General features: G+C 41.5%; 1 protein-coding gene across 1 annotated transcript in view; it reads right to left on the bottom strand.

Annotated features, from left to right (window-relative positions):
- Nucleotides 1-5456: 5456 nt before the first annotated feature.
- Nucleotides 5457-20547, bottom strand: part of LOC308403110 (potassium voltage-gated channel subfamily B member 1-like) — a 39823-nt gene continuing 24732 nt past the window's right edge. The window contains exon 3 of the mRNA XM_080892359.1: nucleotides 5457-7855. Coding sequence (XP_080748485.1) covers nucleotides 6035-7855 — 1821 coding nt within the window. The 3' untranslated portion in view covers nucleotides 5457-6034. The remainder of the gene's footprint in view (nucleotides 7856-20547) is intronic.

Below are 20547 nucleotides of genomic sequence, written 5' to 3'. Positions count from 1 at the left end.
TCACACTTAATGTTTTTGTGTTATTGCAGTGCTCGTGTAACAGACATGACTACTTCAGTTAAGGTTGTTGCTGGCGTTTACTGTAGCTTAATCCTTTTCACAACCTCGGTCATGGTGTAGAATGATGTAACATAACTTTTACAGTCACTGAAAAATAGTTTTTGTTGTTTGCTTATAGTCTTTAACAATTTCTTCTTTTGGGTGCTCCCTTTAGGGGATCATCTGCTTCCATCTCACCCTATCACTAGCATCTTCCTCTGTCACTCCAGCCCTCTGCACATCCTCCTTCACTAGATCCCTGAACCTCTTCTGCGGTCGTCTTCTTTTCCTCCTGCCTGGCAGCTCCATATTCAGCATCCTTTATCCATTTTGTCCACTATCTCTCGTCTGCACATGGCCAATCCATCTCAGCCTTGCTTCTGTAACTTTACTCCATACCACTCAACCTGAGCTGTCCCTCTGATACACTCATTTCTAATCCTGTCCATTCTGCTTGCTCCCAATGAAAATCTTAGCATCTTCAACTCTGCCACCTCCATCTTAGCCTCCTGTCCTTTTTTTCAGTCCCACCGCCTCCAAACATACATCATAGCAAGGCTCACTACGATCTTGTAAACCTTCTTTTTAAAATGGTTAGACTATAAAATTTTTAGAGTGAACCTTCCATAGAAATCTCTACAGTGACAATATTAAAAGGGATTAGAAAATGAGATCACATTTCTCCTATATCAACTTCTCTTTATCGGCTTCCTGTTAAATCCAGAAGTGAATATAAAACCTGTCTCCTCGCATAAAACTCTTGAACAATCAGACCACATCATATCTTAAAGGCCCGATAATACCATATTGTCCAATCAGAGCACTTCGTTCTCAGACTGCACACTTCCTGGTGGTTCAGAGAGATCCTAAAAGTAGAATGTGGGACTTCCCATGATGCACTTCTTCTCCATTCCTGTCTTTGCACACCCAGTGTGTTTGTAACCCCACTACTGTATGTCATTAAATTAAATTGTGTCTCTGCTCTTTCCCATATTGTTCATATACTGCTTTCATGCATTCACACTTACACTACAATGGATCCATTAGACCAAACTTGGGGTTGAGTATCTCGCCAAAGCATGGGCTCATTAGTCAAGCAAAAATATTGTTCTGGTCCCAGTGTTCTAATAGTGTTTGCTCCATTATGGAAGAAAATGGACAGTTGGATGCATATTTTTTTTACCTTGAATTGATATCCACGTCACCTTAAGATTTTGAAAAATGCAATAAAAATAATAACTGTAAAAATAATCAACAAGTAATTAAGTGTTGATGTTGGTATTGGTGGTCATTGCTGGCACAGAATGGAAACTTCACTGGTCACTCATCATTAAAACTAGATGTACTGTGTTTGATGCAGGAAATACAGTTTGTTCTTCCATGTAAATTAATGGCATACTGAGACTGCTGTGGAGAGTTGCACCAAATCTGCTCAGTATTTCTCTATATGAACTTACTGGTGAACCCCTCCACAACAGTCCGTGTTTCTCATGTGGCGTCATGGGAAACTTAACCTCCCACTCCTGAAAGTTTAGTCAGAGACATCGGATCCGTACACATCTTAATGGATACGAAAACATACCACTAGAGGGAGCTATTGTATAAAACAAGCAGTGTTTATCCTCGACCCTTTAGCTCAGGCTTGTGCAGTCACTGCAGTTTGCTGTCACACGTTGTTATGTATGGAGGACCACAAGAGCCACGGGCATCGAAATAAAGAATTCTGTGCTTAAATAATGAACTGTCTTACAAGAAGAGTGAGACTCGCGGGACCAACACTGGATTATTGTCTTTATTAAGCATCAGTCAGTAAAATGAGAAATCTGCTTCAAAACTGCTCATTATAGACATTTTCCTATAGCTTTTTATTCTCTTTTCTTTTTTAGATAATATTTATAAGTTCTGTGTGTCAAAGTTTCATAGCGCTACATGCACTGAACAATGGGAAATCACAAATATTCTACAAAGTCAACTGGTACAAAGTACTAAACTTTACAAAAGAGACATTTTCCCAGACACAGATGGGGCGACGTACAGACCTGCGTGAGTTGAACAGAATGATTATTTCCCTGAAGGAGGGGGAAGAAAAGGATTGAAATCAAATGAAGTGTCTGTATTTGGCTTGAAATGCTTACTCAGTGATAAAACTTGTGCTTTCTGGAGTTGTATGAACTAATGTGTAAGTTTGTATTTTCTCAGTTTTTTCTTTGTGTTGTTATTCCTATTCTCGTTAAGAAGCCGAGGGCTTAATTTAGGCAAAATAAATAAAGTGCAGTTCAGAAAACAAGAGGAAATTATATAAAAAGCAACAAGGACATTGTTAACATTCATCCAACACAGAAAAAATGTATTCAAATAGACTATGGCTTGTTTAGAAAGTCAACTAGATTAGAGGCTCATTTTCCAAAATATTATTTACTGCATGTCTGACTGTTGAATGCTAATGAGCCTTCATTCTTCACCGTGTGACACATGCTCCCCCCTTTCCTTGTTCTTTTCTTATGTCCCTAGCACCTTCAGCAGCCAAAGTTATATGACCATTTGTCAGTTTGACATTTTTATTCTATTACAATGCAGCATTGGGCTGGGCTGCAAGGAAAAAAAAGAAGCAAAGTAACTACACAGTCAGCGGTGTAGCTGTGTAGCTTCCTCCAAGCCACCCCTTTTGCCAGACTTGCAGGCAAAGTTTGTTCTTCAAAAACTGCATGACGCCATCTGACCAAACACACTGCTGTAACTGAGCCTTTCCTGCAGGCTCAGACCTTTCCGGTGCATGCCCAGGATTGTATTTATAGACTCACTGAATTGAACACATCCTCAAAAGGTTGCCTCATCTGCCTGCTTTGCACTGTCATTCTTCACAGAAGACTCGAGCACAAGGCTGGGCCTTGTAATGGAAAATGCATACGAGTGATATAATCTGACTGCATAACTCTGCTTCTTACTGACAGAATGTCAAGGCAGTTCTTTTGCCTGAGAGACGCTTTACTCTTCCCAAAAATGAGCGAAAGAAAAAAGGAAATTTCTTTGTTAATACTTCCATGCTCTCCTCTGAATGATTAACTTCTGTCTTTGTTGGTCATGAGGTGAAGGAGCAGAGGAACGTCAGTTATAATCAGGGTAACAGTTCTACTGCACAGCTAGGAAGCTGAAGTCTTTATTAACTGCATCACCATAGATGGGGGCATATGTTCGTACTCTGTCTGCTGTCTTGTAATTTGCTGAAATGTGTCCATGTTTCTATGAAAAAAAAAGGGAATATGTGACTGTTTTTAAGAGGCCCATAATCCAGTTTTCTGTTTACACATTTGTTTTTAAGCCTTCACCACACTTGAGTGACAAGCGAGCAGGGAACAAACTGAGAGGAATGAACAGAATGTGAATGCTGTCTGCACTCTCAATATGCTATTTGAGTCTTTAAGGACTCCATCTCTACAAATTCGACTACTTGCTTGCATCAAATCTGAGCCATTCAGTCATCTCAGCCATCACCATGGAAACAGTGGTTGTTCACTCTACCGAGCGAGTCCCCACCTGTTTGTTTGTGTGGACCGGGCCTTTTCCGTGCACCCGTTTGGTGCTTTTTGAGTGAAAGTGCACAGGAAAGACATGAGAGAAAGGGCTGTAGATATCTAATATATCAGTCTGACAACATGATGACCCAGTTCTCTATGTGTTTATTCGCTGTTTGTTTTATTGTCATTCAGGCTCCATTAGACAGGGCACAGCGACAGATTCAGCGTGCAGAGTAGGCGTTCTTAAAAGCAAAGGCACCAAATTATCTAACTCATATTACGTCTAATGACTGCAGACATTGCACAGCAGTGAATATCTCTTTTAAGCTTAAGGTCCACTACTGAAAACGACTGCTTGTAGCTGGCTTGCATGATATGTTGTAAGTTGCAATAATAAAAAAATGATACTTGCTTGGTTTCTGTAAGAAAGAGCATGAGAGCACCGGATGATCAACGCCCGGATCGCTCATGTGTCCAGTGATCATGTGTGTTCAGAAAAGCGGGATGACGGATCCCTTTGGTTGAACTATAGTGGCCTAATGTACCTCCTTGCTGTTTGTGTATCAGAGTGGCAAGCTGCACATAGCTGCAAGGTGTCTTTAAGTTTATAAGAGATGTCATGTGGACTCAAGTGAGCATAATGTTTTGGATTTCTGGAAGCGAACCACTTGCCAGGATCCAGAGAGTGTAAATAATCAAATTAGCTTTCTAAATGGATCTGAAATAAAGTGCTTCGTTCCTGCCTTCCTTTTTCATTTTCCTATTTCATCCTCCATCAGCAGTCGTCTTCTTCAGGGGCCAGCACGCTCTCTCTGGCTCACATGTTTGTCCCCAATGAGCGAGTATGCCCCCTTGATATATGTCACGTTCTGCTGTTTAGAAAAGGAATGCTTCAATTTCTAATATTCTTTGAGATAAATCATCAGCATGAGTTATCAGACAGAACAATTCTTTGGTTCTTCACATCACACAAAGAACAGAAGGACAGAGAATTACTGGGAGACAGTAGCAAACAATACAAAGGTATGCACTGCAGATTATTGTCTAATAAATGCAGCTCCATTGAAATAATGCAGTACTTGAAATGCAAAACTATGAGATTATGCACAATATATTTATCTAAGAATCCATTCTTTTAGAAAATAGCTTAAAAATATAAATTATTTTGATTCTTTACCTTGTACAATAAATGTGTATCGTTGTAACAGATTCTACTTGCGTAATTAGAAATGTACAATATTCACACTCGGAAGCTCAAATCTCTGGGATTTTCACTGCTGTCTTTCCAGCTGTTTTGATGCTCATAAGCAGTGTCATTTAATGCAAAGTTTATCAGCTACACCAGGAATGGCGACTCCCCCTCAGCTCCTTCAAGAAACTTTTCATCAGTGTCAGACAGTTTTTTTTCCGTTTAAGTTTCCTCCACATCGGACATGAAGTCTAAGAGACATGCAAAAAACATTTAGAAACAAAGAAAATAGGTACACAAGCACAGATAACGCTTTTTTCTTCTGTGTTAATAATAAAAAAGTGCTCTCTCTCTCTTTCTCGCCAGCAGCCTGGCACAACGAGAACAGGAAGGACATTCACGGATATAACCTCACAGTGTGTCTCTGTGTTGTTTAATGTGACCTGTGCAGTAAAAAAGAAAAGAAGAAAAGAGATCAACGAGTAGGACACTGAACTTTTTGACGACAACAGACTGAAACACTTGAGTCTTACTCGAGATCACACTCAAGACAAGAGACCACAAACGTTACATAGGAATAAATATAGTAGATATGAAAGGTAATGATTAAGCACACGTGCATGCTGCCTGACTGCCTGTTAATTTCTGGATTTCGCTCTGCCGTACAAACATAAAACACAGGAGACGACGTGTACTAAGGCCAGTTTCGAGGAAGGAAGTTAAAGGAAACAAACTACGCATTTTCCCACCACTTCATCGTATACGCTGAATATAGGTTATACACTGTGTAGAAAGTAAAAGAAAATGTGTATTCCCCTTACAACTCAATATGCCAGGTTTCAATGCCCTTTGTGGTTTGCTACTGATTTGACAGCCTTTGCTATTGTGGCGTCAAAGTGCTATCCAGGGATGCCGGGAAAGTAGGTTTTTGCCTTATGAAAAAGATTAACTGTAGTCAACTGGACAGGCTAAAAGAAATGTATAAATTGTAAAACTCTTCAGAATGTATTCCTTGCTTCTTTTTTTAAAATCTCTTAAGAGTTCTCTGCTAAAAGGATTTATTTACGAGTTATTAGTAGAAAGAAGCTCAAGAGGACACAAAATTCTTTCCCAGTGTGCACAGTTACTGTTTCTTCACGGGATAGAAGTATTTTTGTAAGTCTTTAAATGTTCCCGCAAATGTTTTCCGTGCCTTTCATAACGCTGGGAGGTTCCCAGCGCTTCTTATTTGCTTGTCACCTCCTTTGCTTTCTATTCACGTTCTGTCTGTTGTCTCTTTTCTTTTGGTTCTTTAAGAGTTAGAGTGACTCTTCTCTCCCTGAAGTGGCTGAAGTTCCTGAGCCACGTGGTTCTCCTGCCCCTCTAACGGCAGTGTGCTGTTTCCCAGCTTCCGTTGGAGGCCCTCCATGTGGTTGGGAGCCTGCTGGAAAGTGGAGCGATGGCCAAACTTGGGGCTGGATTTCTCCAGGAGTCTTTGGGCTGGGCTGGCGACTGAACCATCATGCGGGTGCTCCTCCTCATCTGTGTCAGCATCAATGAACTTACTGACGGAGGCATCGTGGAACGTGAACATGCTAGGCAGTAAGTTTTCTGGGCTCTTGCTGGGTGTTCTGCTGCTGGCGGTCGTGTAGATGGATGCCTCGGGGCTATGCACGGACGAGCTGTCTGACAGGACTCCCGTCCCCGAATCCTCACCGCCTCGGAAGTTGACTTTATGAGAACGACTTTTGAGTGGGTTGTTGATGTGTGTGCCTCTGGAGTTTGTACCTTTGCCTGTCAAGGGTGTTGTGGCGCCTTCATGCTCATTTTCCAGGGTGGTCTCCAGGCTCGGGTTTGTACTGACCTTGCCCGGGATGTTGCTGATGGGGCTTTGGGAAAAGCGAGAGCTCTCAGGTAAGTCAGTGGCACAGCTGATAAAGCTGTCGATACTGGACGTGCTCTTCATGTCTGTCACAACCTCCACTGTGCTTGGGATAGCTTCATTGGGGATGCTTCCCATCTCAAGCTGAGCTCTTTCTCTACATTTGGACGGCTGCCCCTTTTCCTTGCCGGTGAGGCTGGGTTGCGTTTGGGCCTTGGTCATCTTGTTGTACAGCTCCTCCAGTTTCTGTGCACTGAGGTGCTGGGGGCTGCTGGAAGGCTTGGCCTGCTCTACATAGTTTGATTCAAGGGTCTTGGTGGGGCTGCCTGGGTTGGTCTTTGACTTGTTTTTCGGAGTCCCTTTGTGGATATTAGGAGACACATGGTTATCCTGGAGTTTCTCCTTCATTTCATCAGATTTCTCCACCATTACGTCCATGAGCTCCACACTGCGGCCAAATGCGTCTTTAATGTTCATAGAGACAATGCTACCATTTCTCCTAGCTCTCTCCAGAGCCTCCCTTCTTTTGATGGCTTTCTCCTGCCTCTTTTGCTCTTTGTAGAATTCAGAGAAGTTATTTACAATGATGGGGATAGGCAGGGCGATCACCAGAACCCCCGCAATGCAGCACAACCCGCCGACTATCTTTCCCAGCAAAGTTTTTGGGTAAATATCTCCGTAACCCACTGTGGTCATAGTAATGGTAGCCCACCAGAAGGAAGCTGGGATGCTCTTAAACTTAGTGTCTTCTTCATCTTTCTCAGCGAAGAACACCAGACTGGAGAATATCATAATTCCCATGGCCAAGAAGAGGATAAGGAGACCCAGCTCATTATAACTCCTTCTGAGAGTAAAGCCCAAGGACTGAAGACCTGTGGAGTGACGGGCTAGCTTCAGAATACGCAAGATCCTCATGATCCGAAAAATCTGAACCACACGGCGGACATTCTGAAACTGCAGCACGCTCTTGTTGGATTCTGTCAGGAAGATGGTGACATAGTAGGGCAAGATGGCTAACAGGTCAATAATATTCAAAGGACCTTTAAAGAACTTCCATTTGCTGGGGGAAGAGAGAAAGCGAAGGAGGTACTCCATAGTAAACCACGCGATACACACGGCTTCCACATGGGCCAGTTGTGGATTGTCGGTGGGTTGATCAAACTCATCTGTGTCCTGCAGCTCTGGAAGTGTGTTCAGAGACAAGGCAATGGTGGACAACACAATGAAGAGGATGGAGATGATTGCCAGGATCTGGAAAACACAGAGAGAAAAATGTTTAAAAAAATGTCTGCGGTATAAACTTCCACTGCTCTGTACTCATCTATTGCTATTTCCCCAGAACAGTGCAGGTCAGTCAGTTCTCCCCTTTGGTTCACACTGAAATAGTTTAACAGCACTCCATAGTCCATCGCTGTGGTAAACCTGAAGGGGGAACAAGGAGCTTTAGCATGTTAGCAGTGTCAATTACTTCTATTTTAGTAACATTTAGCTAAAATTCAGCTATTTGTAAAATTCCTCACATTTTAGACTACAGAAGCTGAGCTGAACAAATCAAAAAGTGTGATATTGATCAGCACATGCATGCCAAATGTGGATGGTTTCGGAGTAATTGCCCAATCCATTTTGTTAATCTTACACAAACAAGAAGCAAATGCTTGATCATCAGAATATCTCTTAACCGATGGCCGTCTAGACAGAAATGAACACTTAGAGATTAAAAGACTGCACAGAGTATGCAACAAGTCTGAAGCCATCTGTTTTGTATTCATGGAAGGCTCCTTCTCATTACCCTGAATGTGGAGCTCGCACCACAGTTTTTATTTTCAAAACCAGATTCATCAAAGTTATTATTTGCAACAAAGAGGAAAAGTATCACAGATACATCAGACATTGCTGTACATTCAGGGGAGTCATTTTGCTTTATTGCAATTCACAGCGAATATCAGTGCAGATACTAAAACCATCGTTTGGCTGAGTTAATCATGTAGAGAAAATCTGATATGATGACAGCCTTGATGGGATATTTTTTTAGACCAGATGGTTTGAAAAGCTTCTTTCAGAACAACACTCAGTGTCTTCAATTGACCTTCTGGCTTTTCTTCAAGCATCGCCGGCTAATGGAAACTGACAGTCAGGTCTATGATTGGGTGTCTGCTGATGAATGGGAAAAACACTGCCACTCCAACTCTGCACTGGCACAGTACAGCTGGTCTTCAGGGCTGGGATCAGGTAAGATGCTTGACTGAATCAAAACTGATATAAGAGTTTGAGTCTTGTATGGCAGCAAGGACGGTCATTCCTGAGAGAAACTCAGTATCAAAGAGAAGAACTGGTGTTGCTCCATTTGTAGCATTTAACTGCGTTTTTCAGAAATAGCTAAAACGCCCTGGTTCATCCTTTTGATGATATTAGTTCACGGCCCCTTTAGCTTTTCTACTTTCATGTCAGCATTTCAAAAGAAGGGTCGGAGCTAATGTGAACTCTGGGGCATTTTTCTTTTTGTGTCTTGCGCTACACTGGAAGAGAGTGTAAGCAAAAGACAAGAAAGCAAGAGAGCGAGAGGGAGTTTCTGATTGTACCGATACTCCTGAAAAAAAAAACAAAAAAACCCAACAAACAAACAAACAAACAAACAAACCCTTTGAGACTTTACTACCTCTGTCTCCATTTCTATTCATTCTGCTACAATCCTTCAATGCCCCGGGCTTCAAGAAAACCCGGATGAATTACTTTGCTGCAAAGGACAGCATGCGTAGCAAGCGAGACCCACTGAAAGGCTACTGGAGACCTTTTAAAGCACTGAGCTACCTACTAATGATATAATCTGCTGAGTACAACAGGGTCTAGTCATAGTGCTGGGGATTAGGAAGCCTACACCGTTGTGGCTGTGTAGGTGTGCCACACCTATTATTCCTGTCCTGGAGTCAGTGTGAAATCCAGCACAAGGTCACTGTCGAGGCCATGTCCCAGGCGACTGGAGAGCGGGATTATTCCCTTGTGCCAGTCAACCTCTATAAGCTTTAATTAATCTTGACAGGTGAGCGTTTCCACACCTAGCTTGGCCTTTAAAGAGAGAGGGGCTAAAAGCAGTGAAAGTTTTGTTCGGATGAGGCAAGAGAGGACAGGAGTTTAGAAGCAAGAGGGAATTAAAGGGCACCCCGAAATGTAAACTTTATCAGAGCTTTCCCTGAAATAGCCTGCCTCCAGGTGTGGGTCCCAAGAGAGTCAAAATGATGGATTAAACTCTGAAATAAGACCTGTTAGAGGTAGATTTCAGGTAACTAAATAATCACACTCAAGAGAATAAATCAGCTAAAGTTATAAAAAACACAAACGTTACCCTTAACTGTAAAAGGTAAAAGATTGCAGCATTGTTTTCAGTAGTTTTGCGAGAATGTGGAGGTCACACAACTTAGCAGAAGCCCTAAAGGGGAGTTTTGGGAAAAGCAAATCATGCAGGGAGCGCGCTGATTTAGCATCAGATTGGGACTCAAGACCGAGCCTGAAGTGTTCAGTGGAAACCGCGCTCAACAGATCAGGACTTTTCTAGCAGGCTGGAGAGCACTTTAATGTATCACGCTGAAACCTGGCTGTGTTGTGTAAAGAGAGCACCTGAAGGATGATGAGCTCCAGTTCCCATCAAATTATCTCCCTCGCTCACCTTTTCTCCTCACACCCTGGTAGTGAGCCAACTAGGGTCAGCCAGAGAGGAGATTATAGGAACGCAAGCTCGCTACAGTGATACAGATAGACACAGGCAGAGAAGGATGTCTGCTGAGGACACTCGGCGCTGTGACAAATCTGTGACGAAGGGAAAATGAGGCTAACCCAGTCTGTGCTTTGCAACAGAAACCAATGAGCTCCCTGTGGTAAGGACACATGGGGTGCAATATGATTGTGTTCCAAAGTTAAAGTTAAAATGAATCAGTAGTGTCTTTATGTAGCTGACACAGTGCACAACTGAAAGGTGAAATATGTATGGGCAAATGTATTACAGTACAGCAGGGACATTAAGACGCAGATGCGCTGCTAAAGAGGGTTATGGTCAGTGCTGTGTTACCTCATTAGCTCTTAATGACAAGCACTGGAGTCATGAGGACAGCCCGTCCCATTTCCTGTTTGCATAAATGGAAGATAAATCTGATCAAGGCTGTTGCTGCTTCTGCACAACCATGGCACACGCTCACCCCTAACAAGCACAAACATATTGAGAGAGAGACACACACACACACACACACTCCCCCCCTCCAGCTCAGTAATTAGCCCCAAGCCTCCTTTCCCTGCAGGCCTGTAGAGGCAGGAGACTGAATATTTAATATCCTCCTCAAGTGCAAGCTTTGCTGTCCTGGAAAAGGTGTGCATGACAGGATCCTCAGTGGGCCATGGCGGACTGCAGAACCAGAGATGTAGCCTAGTTTTCACACTGCGTTCACCACTCGGGGGTTGGTTCAACTTCATGCTTGATCGAGGGAGGAATGGACAGGAAAGCAGGGTGTCTATTAACACCTGGCAGGAGGCTTCCACAGGGAAGGAGTGTCCCGCCAGGACCGGAAGACAGAGGGAAGGGGGCCTTGACACTGATACAGTTGTGTAACCGAGTTGTGCTCATTTGCCAGGATGGAAAAAACAAAGCATTTCATTATTTTTAACGAGTGTCCTCACCTCTATATTTTATCAGACATATGTTATTTTGTTTCTCGCTGGTGTTGAGTTCAGATATATGGTTAATAATTAACTTGGACAAGCAACAAGGCCAAAGTTGTTGTAGTGACTGTTTAGGAAAAAAATTGCCAGCCCCTAAACAATGATTCTTTTTTTTTTTCAGGCAAAATGAATGTCAAACTTTGCCCAAGTTTGTGGCTTGTTCCATCAAGACAGATGCTATAAAACTTATGCATTATGAAGGCAGAGCACTTACTTACAAAAGTGAAGTGATGTTTCCATGGGGAGGAAATGCATCACAATATGAATGCTTTCAAATGCTTCTGCAGCACATTTCACCCATCAGCTTTCCATCAGTTTCTTGGCATCTCTGAGATCATATTTATGTTCTCAGAGCAACGTGTAGCCTAAGCATGCTAAGATTTGCCAATTGGCACTTAGCACAAAGTACAAGTCAGCATTATGGGAGTATTATCAGTTTTAGGGGCATTTAATCAGAAACTAACCTTTGACCACATTTACATTTTGGCTTAAAGAGCTGTTACTTAAAAAGTAATCATCACAGAGTTATTACAACTGAGGACGATATGAATACAGAAATACATGTAGTAAGGCAGGGGTTTCGAACATGAGGCATAGGGGCCGGAATTGGCCGGTAAAAACTCCAATCTGGTCCACAGGATGACTTTGGAAAATGTGAAGGAGAAAAGAAATTTTAGACTTTTAATAGTATTTTGCATTTTACTGATAAAGACCCCCCCCCCCCCCAATGGCCATTCATGCTACACCAACGTAATTATTTATAGATTTCTGTAATTTTACACACTTACTTCTTACTTCAAAGAGTCATGCTTACAGATGTCTTTCTGTTGAAATAGCACATAATTTTTTTTAAAATATACTCATCTATGTACACTGGCAGAGAGAGAGTTTTCACTGGTCCGCCACAAAGTGGTCTGGATGTAGCCCATGATGTAAAATCTGACATCAAGAACGGATTTTCCACTGCGTTACGCTGCGTGAACCAATGATTCACTTCTTTGTAACTGGATTTGCCCTTTTCGCAACAAGAGATGAATCAATAGGGGGGATTATGTCACGCAGTGATTCACTTCATTTTATTTTATGTGTGCATGTTGAGTGCAAGATGGCATCTCTAATCCTCTTATTGTTGTACTTGTCTGTGTCTGGCCAATAAATGTTTTCCTGCCCTTTATGCAAACGACTGGCCCGTCCTCCTACAGGGGCTGCTGTGGTGCTGCAGTTATTTCCTCTGCGGGACACTGGGTGAGTGTTTTTGTTTTTTTAATAGAGACAGGGGAACAGATGGATGGTATTACATTGCTAATAAATAAAGTGGAAAGTCCTCTCCTTAGTGGAGAAAAGGCCTGTTGCAGCTATAAACACTATAACTTACAATCACCTTCTTGGAAAGTTCCACAAAGGGACTGCGGTGCAATAAAAACTGCTCTCACTTGCTGCTCTTACATAATATAATTATGATGAACCCCTGAACATGCTGTCCTTCCTTTTATTTCCCATATAGTGCTTTTATAGTTTCTGGGACAACATTGTTTACATTTTTTAATATTTTGCAACTGTGAACAAACCTTACAAAAAGACTTTTAGACTTTAACCAGTCTGTGGGCCTCTACGGCATTGAATCCATTTAAGGATTAGGTTATAATAAAATGTGTCGTAACTGCATAAATTGATTTAAAGACAGACCAACCAACTACAATGAGGGAGAACACAACAGAGAACAGAGGGAAACACAGAATATATACACAGGATAACGAGGGAACAGGACACGGATGGGAAGACAGCTGACAGGGGAAGCAAAACTAAACATAGTACACGCGAGATGGAGACTATCAAAGTAAAACAGGAACTAACACACACACAGACTAGATGTCAAAACTAAGACCAGAAAATAAAACAGAGCAGAAATATAACAACAACCACCAAAACCTGGAACACAAACCAAACCTTAGAATATTAAATAAAATGTACATGATGATACTGGTGAGTTGAATAGTAGCAGAACAGCGCACAAGAGCGCCCCCTCAAAATCAAGTAAACGGAACCTGATGTGTTTTTGGAACATACAGAGTCTTACAACACAGGAAGGGCATCTGCCAAATCAAATATGCGGAGCTACCCATTGTTGTGACCTGTGGTGAATGAGGTGACAGATGAAAGTCGCTTCTACAGTACTATAATACAGAAAAGCAACAACCAGCTTTTAAACAAAAAACTTACTCCGAGTCTAACTTGAGCATCGAAATTGACAAGACCTTCTGTGTCCCACACAGGCGTACCCCCCTGCTTCTTTTCACCTTACCTAGCAACCTTTTCTGTCCCAACTTTGAGCATCTCCACAGAGAGCCTTTGTATATCCTGTGCTATGTACTGAGAAGACAGGGAGATAGATTACTGAGCTCGCGGCTACTCACAGGATGTGTCCTTTTGAAGGTGTGAAGGTGGTGCTAAAACGCTGAGGACGAAGTGCGTTAAGTGTGCACTCACAGATTTCTGTTTTTTGTCTGCCTTTCTGTGAACCTCTAGAAGTATAACATGCACAATATTTTGCATTATTTTAGTGGTTATCCAGTTCAGATTTAAAAGGTAAAGTATAATTTAAGATATACTATTAAATTCATTTCACCCAAAATGTCTGAAATTATAGTACGAGTTGTAAAAAACTGAAAGTGACCTGATCTGGGCTAATATTTAACAGTCTGCAGTGCATTTCATCTGATTTTTCACTGTATTAGGAGCTCATCATCAGGCTCTCAGAAGCTAAAGACACCTGCCTTTCGAGGATGGCAGAGAAAAGGTGAGAGGTGGCATAAAGAACAGAGGTGGCTCGGTGAAAATGAAGACAAAATATGGGAGAAGTGAGAAAGTGAAATGAGATTATTCCCTATGGATGACGAGCACAAAAGGCACCAGCGCTGCTGTCACCATGTGAGCATCAATCTCCTTGATAAAACATCTGTACTCCAACCTGAGGCCACAGAAACCTTGGTTCTGATATATCTGGAGCACCTGCACTAGATGATGTAGACTGAAGGATCTCTAGCACGGTGGCCTACAAAACAGATGTTTATTATAAACTGTTTTAGAGATTTTAAAGAACAAATCTCACGTAGAGTGGTCCATTCAGAAGTTTCATATCTAAATCCTGTTTTACATTTTCTTCTTTCTTTTTTTTTTTAAATTGGTTTTTGACATAAAAAAAATTGGACTTTTTTTTTGCAGTGTTGCTATAAAATATGTGGACAGTATTCTAGATCATTTTTTCCACCCATTTTTAACCACTTATGCAATTCAGGATCAGAGGGGGGTGGAGCCTATCCCAGTTGTCAGGTTACACCCCCGAAACATTCACCAGTCTATTGCAGAGCTAACAGAGAGAGTCAGACAACCATTCACACTCACATTCACTCCTAAGGCCAATTTAGAATCACGGGTTAACCTACTGCTGTGCTCCTGTCAGAAGTAAAGTCAGAAGGCAAGTATTTTGCTGTATTGTCAGTGATGAACATGAATGACTCTACTTATCTAAAGAACTGAAATAAATCCTGTTTTTCCTCATTTGTCTGGAACGCATTAACTCGGGAGTGGCGTCACTCTGTGCTGTATCTGGAACGCAGCCTACAACATGCATGACTTTGAACTGTGATTACTCAGAGGAAACCCACCTAGGCACGGCGACACAATGCAAACTACACAGAGCGATCAGTGGATTCAAACCCAGGATCCTTTTGCTGTGAGGTGACACTGCTCCACCTCATGTAAGAATCATTCATAACGTACAGCAATTACACATGATTCTTGTAATAAATTCTACCAATTTCATTAGGATTGTGTTGATGGACAAGTCAGTGGGCGGGTGTCACCACAAAGACTTTAGAGAAAAGAGAAAACTTGTCTGAAGAACTGCGAACCTTTAATGAACTGCATGCTGGCTGCACTCTCTGCTGAACCTCAGAGACAGGCTGGGCTTTCAAACAGCATGTCCCTGTTTAAATAAACCTACTGTGGTAACCCACAATAAGCTTGGGAAGCTTTCCTCCGAGCTGGATGGGGAAAAAAATACAGTCTGCATGGGTGAGCCCTGCTAATGGAATAAGTATGGTGTCTGTGATCCTCAGATGTACAATCCTGTTAGACAGTGGGCGTTTTTCTGCTTGCTGAAATTCAGCACACTGGCAAGGCTCACAGCCATCTCACATCTCCTCTCAGTGAAGACACATCACACCCAGCTGAAAATGACAAGTTCTCAAAATCTGTCTTTGTTCTCGATACTTATAATTATAATTATTATTTTTTTTGCAGGCTGGAGCTCCAGCTGTCTCTTGTTGCTATGGTTGTTGCTCACTATGAAAGTGGCAGCAGTGTTGGCAGGTGAATGGAAAACGAACAGAATTTTTCAGCTGAATCATTACTCTGTGAAAATGGACCATTTGGTGCTGTAGTGCATAACAAGAGCGATGAGATTCTTGCTTATCGTCTATGAAGGCTGGGGTGATGTTAATTAGACAAAAGTACCAGTCGAGAAAGTAACCAGAGCTTGTTGTAATTAATATTCCAGTGAAAACAGGTTTACCTGTAATTAGAGACGATAATCAGCATCAAGAGCTGCTTAAAGAGATTCAGCAGCCATCAGACGCTATCATTTAGCAGTGAATGGTGATTACTTACATGGGTGGGGCTTTTACTGTCTTGACTTGCTTTTTAATGAGAGGATTTGTCTTATTCAGGTAACTTCAGGTTTATAACTGGGCTTTTAGTATTATGAAGGTGGTTAACCTGCTCTCTAGCAGGCAGGTACGAAATCAACGCCTCGTGACCAAGAAAATAGCACCACCTTCCTGGGAGATCCCTGAGAATCTCTGTGAGCGGATAGTAAAGGATCACTGCCAATACTGATGTATTATAATTAAGCGTTTCATTAAATTAAAAAAATTTAAAAGGACGGTTTAAGGTTTTAGCCCTCACAGGTGGCATCTAATGGTCTGAGAGCAAGACTAATTTAGAAAGAAATTTAAATACAGGCTATACGTGCAAATTTGTTACAAATGTCATAAGCAAGTAAAGCGTAGGTGAATAATTTTAGGCTCATATGTTGAGGCTTAGAGAATAATGAAATTGTTAAAAAATTCTTTGCAGCCTGCAGAAAAAAAAAACAAGAAACAAAGTTACATCTAAGACTATAAACACAAAGACATGATATCCCCCTATCCACACATACACATCTGAGAGAACTTCCAGTGATGGTTACGTTATTTTCCAGGGGATCAATTAGTCAGTAGGTGGTAAATTTTGTACCTGCTGATCTCTAATCTGGATCCTAACCAGCTATGAAGCAGGTTAGGTTTGCAGCACAAGTTACCATGGTGGTAGGACAACGAGGACAAAAAAGGAAGCCCCTTTGTAGTACAGAAAACCCAGAATTAACCAACAGTTTACCCGGATAACACAAAATCCTTACTCGGCGTCTGGACTCATGTGAGCATAACAGAAAATCTGACGACAACAAATGAGAAGACAGCAGGAGACAGCTGGAGAACGAAGCACATCTGAAAGTAAGTAACACAGGTGAAGACTGGTAGGCCAGGATGACAATCACACAAGAGGGAAAAACAGAGGGTGAAACGAGACACAAGAAAACAAAATCTAACCTTCAAACTCAAACAGGAAGTAACTAAAAGATAAATAATAAACACAGACACAAGAAGATTGACATCAGACACAATGACAGGAAGGGGGACAGACACTAACAGAAGTACAAGACAGAGTCAGGGAATCACAGAGGTACTGCTGAAAAGTACTACTACTAATAACAGAATATTACCCAAAACAGAGAATTTCAAAACTGAGAGTTATCACTAGAATAACTACAAAGCAAAAGCAGGAATCAAAGAGTCAGTCATAGTAAAACAAATACAACTTAATCTATTTTCATAATGGTCCTTGTTCACCACAAAGACTAAATGTCAGTGGGTTCCTGTGACAGGATTGGGTGTCAGCACTGAGTGGAGATAGTTACTCGTGACATTTACTGTAAACACTACCTGCAACAGGAGAGGCCTGGTTTTTGTGGCTGTGATGCCAACCGGGCGACATGAACAAGTTTTCGGTTTCTGTGCTGGACATTCAATGACTTCACGATAGACTGTGCAGTGGTGCTGTGAAATAACTTAAGGGAACAGTTCAAGATTTTGACTGTTACTCTCATGATTAGTTAAATACTAAAGGGCAGCGGGCAAAATGCTAATGCAGCAAAATGCAAAGCCCTGAATGATTGTTGAAAATTCATGCAGTCTATTGTTTATCACACAGAGTAATTACAGATGGACACAGCTAACCTGGCTCCTTAACAGCTCGCAGAGGCCTTTCTAGGTAAATTTTACCATTAGACCCCACCAGGCTAGCTGCTTTCACTAGTTTCCATTCTGTATGGTAAGTTAAGTTAACCAGCTAATGGTTTATATTGAATATACAGATATGAGATTGGTATTTCTCTTCTAACTCTCAGCCAGACATTGCATAATCTGTTATATAATTCGGTTATGAATATCCACAGGTTCACTAGTGACCTGTTTGTGGGACTAGTTTAGGTTTACCCATCCATTTATCATCCCCAAATAATAATCTTACAGCATTTAACCTGTAATCCCAAATTGCACACTATATATTGGCAGCTGATATTCAGGTGATAGACCAGGTCATCTACCAATCAGAAGGTCAGTGGATTGATCCCGTCTCCTCCAGTCCAGTAACCTTGGTCATATTGAACCCTGGTGGATGTTAAGAGGTTCATTATTTACAATATGTCCCTGTTGCTGATTTTAAAGTATTATTATTTTTGGATACATAATCTAGTAGAGCAGTAGAGAAATCCTGGTAACATCTCACATTTATATGTGTGTCTGCGAGCCTGTGAAACTACTAATGCATCAAAACTAAAATTATCTTAACTGGTCCCAGTGTGCAGACCCACTACTCAGTGTAGCCATGACAACAAATTCACCAGGTTGCAATTATAGAAAGTGCTGCGCCACTGGATGCCTGGCAAAATCTATTTTCTTCCGTTCCCGTTCCTTTTCCTTTCCTTTATGTCTTTCTTGGTTTATGTGCGTGTGTATCATATAGTTTTTTTCTGGTTTGTAAAAATGTAAAAGCATTGGAAAGTAAGTAAATAGTTAGACATAACAATTAATACCTGCTGCAACGTGCACTTTGCTCTATTAGACACTGTCAGGTTCACATACCTTTCAACCACAATATTAAACCATTCTGCCTAATAAAAAGTATGATCACAAATTTCCATGGCAACTGATGAAGATGAATTTTTTTGGATCGTTAATACTAATGTAAGAGTCTGTGTTGTGAGGTAATGACTTCTGCAGTAAAAGCTGAAATCACAACTTTTAGTGTACCTGATTTGCGTCAGGTCAGTTTACCCTTCAAGGTCATCAAGGCCACCGCCTCTTCTACATCTAGAGCTCTCCCAGCATGACTGCTATTTTTAGATCACAACCTGGAAGTCCCATTCTGACCACTGAACTGGTCTGCTCCAGTGTCAAAACTATTGAAACAGTAACCCATCAACCTGAATTTCATTCTGGGGAAGAGAATGAACGTGCAGGTAGACAAATCAAGTAAGTAGGGGAAGGATTGCCGCAAGCAGAGCCTGCTTGCTGTTGAAAAAGAGGCAACAGGCAAGCATGTGGCCATTAACATTTGTTTTTGTCTCGTAGAGTCATAGCTGGAAATCTACCTGACACGGAGGTGGCTGTGGCTCAGGAGGTTGAGCAGATCATCTACTAATCAGAAGGCTGGTGGTTTTATCCTTGACTGATTCAGTCTGCATGCCAAAGCAACCCTTGGCTACTGAACCCAGAGTTGCTTCAGATGTGTTTGTGGGAATATGAATGTTAGATAGAAAGCGCTTAGACATGGAAAAGTGCTTAAGTGAACGAGTGAATGGGACATGTTTGAGTACAAAAGTGTTTTTTAAGAGTCAGTCCATTTACACTGTGACTGATGATCCTCAATAACACTGTATCATAGTATCATGGTAAGGTTGGTGTACAAATTTCTATATTTAACCCTGCCCTTTGTGCACGTTTGAGGTCTGTGGTGGACAGGTAAAAAGTGCAGGTGGTCAGAATGGAACTTTTAAAAAACAACCTGAAAATGTAATACACTGTGGTGCACAAAAGCAGAATGGATCTTTTCTGCTGTTTTCAACTGGGAATGAGACCTTTTGCATTTGGTTACTGAGTCTGGCAATGGGACAAGTCCTTTGGGTTGATCTACAAGTAGGGGTGAAAGGGAAGGGACTTTGGATTAGATCTGTGTGTGGGGAGTTTGGAGAATGGGCCAAGAGCTTAGACTATTTTTCATCGTGGTTGTTATATAATCTTTGGATTTTGCAGAGAAAAATGGTTACCTTGATAATATGACAGTAAATATATATATAGCATATATGAGTGTAATATAGTATATGAGTATAGTGAGTGGCAGATTCCACCTTGGGCTTTTTTCCTCTATTGCTGTGGGAGAACACCTAGTGTTTTATTAGTTGAATAACATTAACTGCCCTCATAAGGATCTAAGATCTTACATGCTACATACTTTACACAGATGCAAAGTGCATCATAAAAACATCTATTTTCCTTTCCGTACAGATGAAACTCCTGCTGTAAACCAGCCAGTGTTTCCTCCTAAAGGATTTAGAAGAGTGGAAAGGCAGACCAAGAGATTTCCTTCGTGACTACAGTCGATCTCAGCAGTGTGTCTCGTGTTCATACAGTAAGGCTTCTGTGTCAGTGTCAAGCTGCTCATTTCTGTCCAGCTGAGGTAACAGCACTCCGAGGCACCTGCTAGTCCTCCGTGGTAAAATGGTAAAATGAAGTCAGAAATACATAATGTAGAAAGGAACCAGCAAAAGAAGATGTTTGAAGTGCAGTGTATGGTGTATAATGTATGCAGCTGAGATGTACAGACACTAAGGAGCCCTAAGGCAACAGGCAGAAGAGAAACTTTGGAAGTGACCTATTTTCGTAAATACCTCAGTGAAATGTTAAAAAGAAGTTGTGCAATAACGGGCAACTTAAAGAAAGAAAGAACTGAGAGCCTGACATTTACCATAGGAACAGTTTAGAGGGATCTAACCTTTAAAATGAACATTAGTTCAGAGCTTAGAGGCCTGGGATACAAAAATAAAATGTTCATTACATCTGACTTTGTGATGGAGCCTTTCA

This window comes from Rhamphochromis sp. 'chilingali', assembly GCF_963969265.1.
Source record: "Rhamphochromis sp. 'chilingali' genome assembly, chromosome: 9".
NCBI lineage: Eukaryota > Metazoa > Chordata > Actinopteri > Cichliformes > Cichlidae > Rhamphochromis > Rhamphochromis sp. 'chilingali'.
This window is presented reverse-complemented; position numbering and strand designations above follow the sequence as displayed.